The 7,856-nt window shown below is 38.6% G+C and overlaps 1 protein-coding gene across 1 annotated transcript; it reads right to left on the reverse strand.

The window, feature by feature from the left end:
- Nucleotides 1-919: 919 nt before the first annotated feature.
- Nucleotides 920-7,393, reverse strand: LOC140148111 (piggyBac transposable element-derived protein 5-like). Its single transcript, XM_072169966.1, has 3 exons — nt 6,890-7,393; nt 6,414-6,479; nt 920-3,797 (listed from the first exon to the last, which is right to left on the reverse strand). Exons 1-3 carry the CDS (start codon nt 6,903-6,905, stop codon nt 1,942-1,944), a joined length of 1,938 nt encoding a protein of 645 aa, XP_072026067.1. The 5' UTR covers nt 6,906-7,393; the 3' UTR covers nt 920-1,941.
- Nucleotides 7,394-7,856: the final 463 nt, after the last annotated feature.

Raw genomic sequence — 7,856 nt, forward strand, 5'->3', positions numbered from 1 at the left:
TATTTTTTGTAGGACATGAGAGCACCTCAGACCTATCGAATTGCATTCTGAATACGAAGCATGTCTTTCTGATATCAAATAATTTTCATTTTTGAAAATCACAATATAATAAATTTTATGACAAATTATAAAAATTTGATATTTTTCAAATTTTGATATATAACAGTCCTCGAAGTAAATTATATAAATCTAATGATATATTCTTAAAGTGTATGTAGCAGGGAGGAAAAGCCGACGGTCAATTGAAAATTTTGACCTTTCATATTGAAAATATGGATTTTTTTTCCCAAAAAGAACTTTTTTATTTTGGTGTTTGGGGGAAAAAATTCATATCTTCAATATGAAAGGTCAAAATTTTCAATTGATCGTCGACTTTTCATCCACCTAGATACACTTTAAATATAAATCATCGGATTTATAAAATTTACTTCGAGTACTGTTAAATATCAAAAATATCAATTTTAATGATTTGCCATAAAATGTGTATTAAATTGCGAATTTCAAAAATCAAATTTATTTGATATCAGAATGACATTCTTCGTATTCAGAATGCAATTCGATATGTCTGATGTGCTCTGATGTCCCAAAATAAATACTGTCCAAATGTTCATACCCCAGCCCTTAAGGGAACTGGAATGAGCGTTTTGAGCGTTTCGACAGTATTTTTAGTGGGACATGAGAGCACATCAGACCTATCGAATTGCATTCTGAATACGAAGAATGTCTTTCTGATATCAAATAATTTTCATTTTATGAAATTCACGATCTAATACAAATCTTATGACAAATTATTAAAATTTGATATTTTTCACATTTTTGAGATATAACAGTCCTCGAAGTAAATTTTATAAATTTAATGATATACTCTTAAAGTGTATGTAGCTGGGAGGAAAAGCCGACGATCAATTGAAAATATGGATTTTTTTCCCAAAAAGACCTTTTTTATTTTGGTGTTTTGGGGAAAAAAATCCATATCTTCAATACGAAAGGTCAACATTTTCAATTGATCGTCGACTTTTCATCCCACCTAGATACACTTTAAATATAAATCATCGGATTTATAAAATTTACTTCGAGTACTGTTAAATATCAAAAATATCAATTTTTAATGATTTGCCATAAAATGTGTATTACATTGCGAATTTCATAAAATGAAAATTATTTGATATCAGAAGGACATTCTTCGTATTCAGAATGCAATTCGATATGTCTGGTGTGCTCTAATGTCCCACAATAAATACTGTCCAAACGTTCATACCCCTTCCCTTAATAACATCATGTGGGTTATAAAGGTCATGAAAACGTTTTTCAAACATTATTGTAAAACATTTTGGGCAAACATTTTTGAAAAAATATTTTGTCAACACCTAAAAAACATTTTGTGTATGTTTTGCAGCAAGTTTTCAAAAATGTTTTTTTGAATGTTATTAAAACGTTTTTTACTCATATTAACAAACCAACGACACTAACGATTTTTATAAATCTTAGTCATTTTTGCCATGGTTGCTGACTTGCTACCTCCGTTCGGCGAATAATGTAAGGAACTTCATAGGTTACGTACAGACTGTTTATAGTCATGTAGTATTCGTCACTATGCGCAAATCCATACAATAGCTGCCAGGTGTTAAATGTGTACAATATAGAATGCAGAAACTGTCATGTGTTTATTAGGCAGCTATTGCAGATGGGGGCCTTCTTGCAAAACCATTGCAGATGAGGCCTTCTTTACATACATGGGGCCTTCTTGCAAATGTGTTTCAGCTAATGTTATATACTGATCCTGCTGGCTGTTATCTTGGTTATCATCTTCGTTTGTCGCATCTTGCGATGATCCCATGGCAGACGTGGATGCTCCATCTGACCCAACCGTAGTTCGCAACTTCTTCACTGGCGGTTGAAAATCTAACGTCGCGATCTGCGTGATAGATTGACGATTGATCTTCAGCTTGTGTAAGGTATGGAACTTGATAAAACATGTCGCTCGACATAAATTAATACCACAAATGCCGCATCCAAACTGTGTATCTCTTCTTCTTCCGCTACGCGTACGCAATTGCTCTGCAGTGCACTGTTTGCAATTACGCCCTCTTCCAGGAACTTCACCAGGGAATGCTCAAAGTTTCCAAACTCCTCTGCTCGAAAGAAGTTCATCACAGAATTAAGTCCTGCACTTGATGAGTTGTCGACCATTTCGAGACCGGAAAGAACCGGTATCTCCGCATTGTCTGAACTTGGAGAATTAACTTGCATGTTAAATAACTTGGGAATCACCGGTGTCCGTATTTCCGGCTCTTTTGCTACGTTACTTCTACCACGCCCTTTTTGATTCTTGGCAGATCCGTCATAGATCAGACCGAGAGCTACTTCCAGTGTAAATTCGGACAGACTTAGTAAATCCCTACCGGTTTCTTTCCACAACACACTGGCGTTCATTAGTGCAATATCGATGACTATCCAAAAAAGTCTTTTCCATTCTGATTTGCTCATTCTGGACAGTAAGGGGGAGTTGGAAAGGATGTACCTGCTGTCGTTATTACTGCACTTCATGGTCGCTTTGTGTCGTGTAGGTGGACTGCTAACCATCTTGTCCTCACAGTCCATGTTGTCATTTGACGGCTCGGTTTGGCTATCAACAAAGGTTGCAAGATGTCGATAAACTTGGGAACCAGTCTTCGAAGCAGTAGCAACTACCTGCTTATATTGTCGACAAAGCTGTTCTCCATGTAACATCGACGATAAACTGGTGTCTGAAAACTCCGCCGGCCACGCTGACAAATTCGCGCTCACATGGAATCCAAAGTCTGTTAACTTACAAGCAGTTTCAGGTGAGATGAATACCGAATCAGCAAACACCAAATGATCTCGTCCGGCAATATCGGAAAGAAAGTCACATACCTCACTTCCAGATGGGAACGGTGTCTGACTGTTGCAGCATACATCAAGGTCACGGGACATGTGATGGAATTCCGCATTCTTGATGTAGCCGTTGCTCGCGTCTTCTACTGTCAACAGTTTCCAAACCAAGTCATCAGATTCGTGCAACTTTCTTGATTGCAAATTACTTGCCGTAAGCTCGCGTAGGATTACATCTTGGTGTGGATTGTATAATGTTTTCGACCCATCTAGGACAGACGACCACAGATTGTCGCTGAGCTTGTACAGAGGATAGCGAAGGCAAGCTTCGGTACGGCGTTCAATGTTAACAATCCGCTCTGGATCTCTCCATGGGTTGCTCATATAGAAGTACTGCATAAGTTTGCTGAACCTCTCCGCCGACATTGCATCAGCCACAAATTTAACGCGTAAATTTTTGTGCCGCGACCAGTAATCTTGTGGATGCGGCAGCTTCCTCACACCCATGACCATACAGATTCCAAGGAATGTTCTTAACTCCTCTTCATCGTCTGCAGGTATCCAGTAACTATCTGACCAATCCCACCACTCTTTCCCTTGGTCGCGTTTCTCATCTTGATAAAAATCAGCGTAGTTATTTGTCTGTTTACACGCAGTAGCAAAAATGCCTTTAGGAACAAATAAGTGGAAGAAATCCAAAGGTGTAGCATTTGGGAACATATTGTGATGCAGCGAATGACACACGCCCGATGTCTCAGAAAATGGTTTCAATGGGGTAGCCTTCAAATCTGCTTGCCATTGAAGCTCGCCGCTTGATCTCCATGGAGTGGTGTCTGCAAATGACTCTTCGTCTTGTTCATACACCCAAGCAAACGCCTCCTCATTGTCATTGATGGTACTGATGGGATCTGTTCCTGTAGTTCCCTGATCGGATTGGTCTTCATCTGCAGCAAAGATTTAAAATAAATAAAAACTTAAAGTTGATTTTAAACTCAGATTGAACAATGAGATGAGAGTGAGAGCTCTTTCTGTTGTGTAGGGAAAAGTGCTCTACTTCATTAGTTACCACATGGTACTACTGGTAAACCCTGTTTTTGCCGCCAAAGTCACACAAACCAGTTTTGCCAGTTTTTGCCTGGTTTAAACCGGCAAAAATGGCAAAAATATTACACAAACTCATAAACATTAACACATAACTTTTGACAATAATAATTTGTTTTGAGATGAAAACAAATTAAAATATTTATCACTATTAGTCATGCTAGTTTTGCGCTTGCCATTTTTGCCAAGTGGAAAAAAAACTCCGGTTTATAATTTGGTTTTCCACCAAAACAACTCAGCCAACAGTTGAAAAAATGTGCAATTTCCTGAAAACGATTATCTTCGGACATTAAACATATTGAAAATAACCACTACATATTATAATATCGATTGCAGTCACAATATCACCTGTCATTTTAAGAGGTACTTTTTAAATTTATTTCAATGAGACAGGTGCCCTATTTCATTCCTAGCTGCATTGATTTCATGATGAATAATATTATTTTGTATTATTCACCATTCTACATGTTCTACACAAACACAAACCTCCTCTGTTAGTGAATGGAATGTATCCATATAATATCATAAGTGCAATTACTTTAACAAATTTTTCATTTTTGTATGTAAAAAGCAACAACATTCCAATAATATGACCACTCGATTCGTGAAGTAAAAGGTAAATGTTTATTGAAAATTTCTGATAGATTGTGTACGCTCATATTTTCATATAAAGGTTCTGACATTTTGTGAAAAATTTATTTTACCTCATTGAAGTGTTTTGCTAAACAACCTGCAAGTGGTTCCGACAACCTTAGGGATGCAATAATGTTCCCACTGATGAACCTAAAGCCAAGCTAGACCGATGGAAGGAATACTCTTAGGATCTCCTCACCAGCCAAATCCGTGTTGATGTCAAACAAGATGTGCTGGATGCAGAGGTGGAAATCCTTGCTGAACCCAACGATGAAGAGCCAGAGCCCCTCTTTCAAAAGTCCAATCAGCAATATAGAGAATTAAGAATGCCTCAAGGTGCTCGCCAAATAACTGCTGAAATTGTGTAATCGTGCTTGGTTTGGAAAGCAGGAAGATGCCCAATAAACTGGAAGAAGGCTACATACCATTACCATCTCACACATAAGGGAGATCGTGAATTATGCGACATATATATAGGATCATTACCTTGTTGAGTATCCCTGCAGGGAAAGATAATGCCACGATCTTGATTCAAAGGATGAGATGAGAGAGACGTCTGAAGCAGTTCTTGCAAAATATCAGTATGGGGTTCGTCCTGAAATAGTCGGTGTTGATCAAATCTGCACCTTGAGATAGCTGGCAGATTCAGGTGGCCGAGAATGCTTGGGAGTATATGATACTATAGCACTACAACATCTCAGAAGTTCTTAAAGACTTAGATGCTCATAGGGGAACAAAAAGTTGTGTTAGATAGAGTATGTGGAGCTTGCTCTGCCTAGTTCCTTGTTGACACAGGAGTGCGCCAAGGATGTGTCATGGCACAAAACCTATTCAACCTGTACATTATAATACTTGACTATAATGTAAAGATCAGCGATTAACAAACAAATAAATCCTGAGGGCATCACAATCTTCTACAGAATTGATGAACACTTTATCACAAGACCAGAGGACAAGATGGGCTCCTTTACATGTTGATGTCGGTACACCGATGACATGACATGGCTGTTTTTGCTCGTACTTACCGGAAGACTTGGATGAGTTAGTTCAGGCTTTGGAAAAGATCACACAAGATTGGGCTCTTATACCATCAGCATCTCTCAACAGGATCATGGCTGTGAGTGTGGACAGGAGTGGCACCAATCAGCCAGTGAGATTCAGCATACGTGGCCAAGAAATTCAACAAGTCAATACAAATTACATTCACTTTACTTAGCAGTATCTTCAACACCAATGCCTTGATCCCGGGGCCTTGATTACTGACATCAATCATGATCGCATTGGAAAAGCCATTTTTTCTTCAAAAATGTGTTATTTTCCGGGGTTATTTTTGGAAGCCGAATCAGCCGGCCTTAGGACAAAGATGAGAGTATCGTAACATAGTACCCACTCTACTCTATATCGGAGAGTCCTGAGCACTCACATATGCATCATACAACATCAACCGACATCGGGTATTTCAGAACCAATGACAGAGATACGTGTATCCTTATCATCTCTCTAGTCTTACCACATTCGAACAGAGACAATGCAACTTCCAGTGACTGACATGACATTCGTGGTTGGGTCATTTTTTATGAAGAATGGACCACAACAGAACACCAATAAAGAACACCGTGCCTGGCTCATGTCCCAAGGGAAGACCAAAAACTAGATCGTACAAAATGTACGAAAAGAAACTAACATAATTAAAGACTGCAAGACTGGTAGAGAAAGAGCAAGAACCGTGATAACTGGAAGAACATGAACTGATCTGTAGCTAGCTCCATAAGTAGGGTAAGTAATTGAACAGTTTTAACTGCAATCAGTCTTCATATACCACATACCTTGATGATCGGCAGGCTCTTCTTTGATGACAACACTGTAATTACATGTAGGGGTTAGCTCCTTATCTGGAAGGATATTGGAGAAGAATATCAAAGTTATTGATTAAGCTCTAATTATGACGAACTACATGCGTGAGTCGGTCAGTATGTTTTGAAACTTGCCTTTTAGTTACCCTCTTTTGCAATAAATACAAATCAGCCCATTGATCGATTTGTCTTCATAAATCCATATGTAAAAGAGTTTGAATGAGCAACCGGTGCATGGCAGAGGTATAATCAAAGATACTTTTGATGGTCTGACCGGCTAAATAATAAACTTATATTTCTGCAATTCATGGTCAGTGTGTTTTTAATAACTTGTGTTCCAAAATTGTCCAACTACATGAAACAACATATATCTATTAATTTTAGCTGGCAGGCAAAATCGAATGCCGTACGTTATATGACCAATTGATAATTGTAAAATGCATAAATACCTTCTTTGTTTTCCATGATTGCATTGCATAAGACAAAGTTGCCAAAGTTGATTATCCACTCAAAGTCTGGTGCCTGCTGACCAAATAATCAAACAGCATGCAGTGCATGCATGCAACCACAACACGTAGAAATTACGTCGTGAACTCAACTCTGCAGTCACACACGTTTTCCTTAATACACTGTTCTCTATACATATGAGATGTGTCAGTCAGACTACACCGTATGCATAATACACGTAACCGTCATATATCGTAAATACCGGTCACTGCATAGCTATAAATTGCGTTCACGCTTTCGTCGTTGTACGTACGTAGCAGTGACAACTATTATATTATTGTGGGCAATTATCCCGGATTATACACGGAAGTGCCGGGTTGACGTAGAACATTCACCGACCGTGATTATAACCGTGCCAAAATGATCGTAACACAAGCGTATAGTACCGGCCGTTCACGTCACATTTACAGTTTGTGCAGTCTGGATATGTTGTTTATCTGTGACGGCGGGTGACCTCGTGACCTTAAGATACGTTGTATTGACGTATTGGATTTTGTAATGCGTTATAAATACGTATCTGTCGATGAGCGTAACCAATCTGGCTGCGGAGGAGACTAATTTTAGGGACGCACCATTTAATATCAAGGGGGGCTGGGTAGGGTAAGATGGGGTAAGTGGGACACTTAAGGATATTATTGGATATAAAACTCCTAGCTAAGTGAATAAAGATTGGACTTGTGTTGTCATGCGGGGTTTGGCATAATTCAAGTATATAAATCATAGGACAATGGCTGGTGTTAGTTTTTGGGCGATACTCCAATTCGGTACATTCTGGCGGGGCGGGGCCAATTATGATGACCCAACTGTCCACTTACCCCACCACTTTGGGGTAAGTGGGACACATGATGGGGTATCGGTAAATAGGACACATATATTCATGATATTATTACATTAAAAGAACATATATTA

This window comes from Amphiura filiformis, chromosome 3 (assembly GCF_039555335.1).
Source record: "Amphiura filiformis chromosome 3, Afil_fr2py, whole genome shotgun sequence".
In the NCBI taxonomy this organism is placed as follows: Eukaryota; Metazoa; Echinodermata; class Ophiuroidea; order Amphilepidida; family Amphiuridae; genus Amphiura; species Amphiura filiformis.

What these genes read in the sequence shown, in the direction of transcription:
- LOC140148111 (XM_072169966.1), bottom strand. An exon ending in AGAGCCTGCCGATCATCAAG is followed by an intron (nt 3,798 to 6,413) that starts GTATGTGGTATA and finishes TCTTTGCTGCAG; the next exon opens with ATGAAGACCAATCCGATCAG.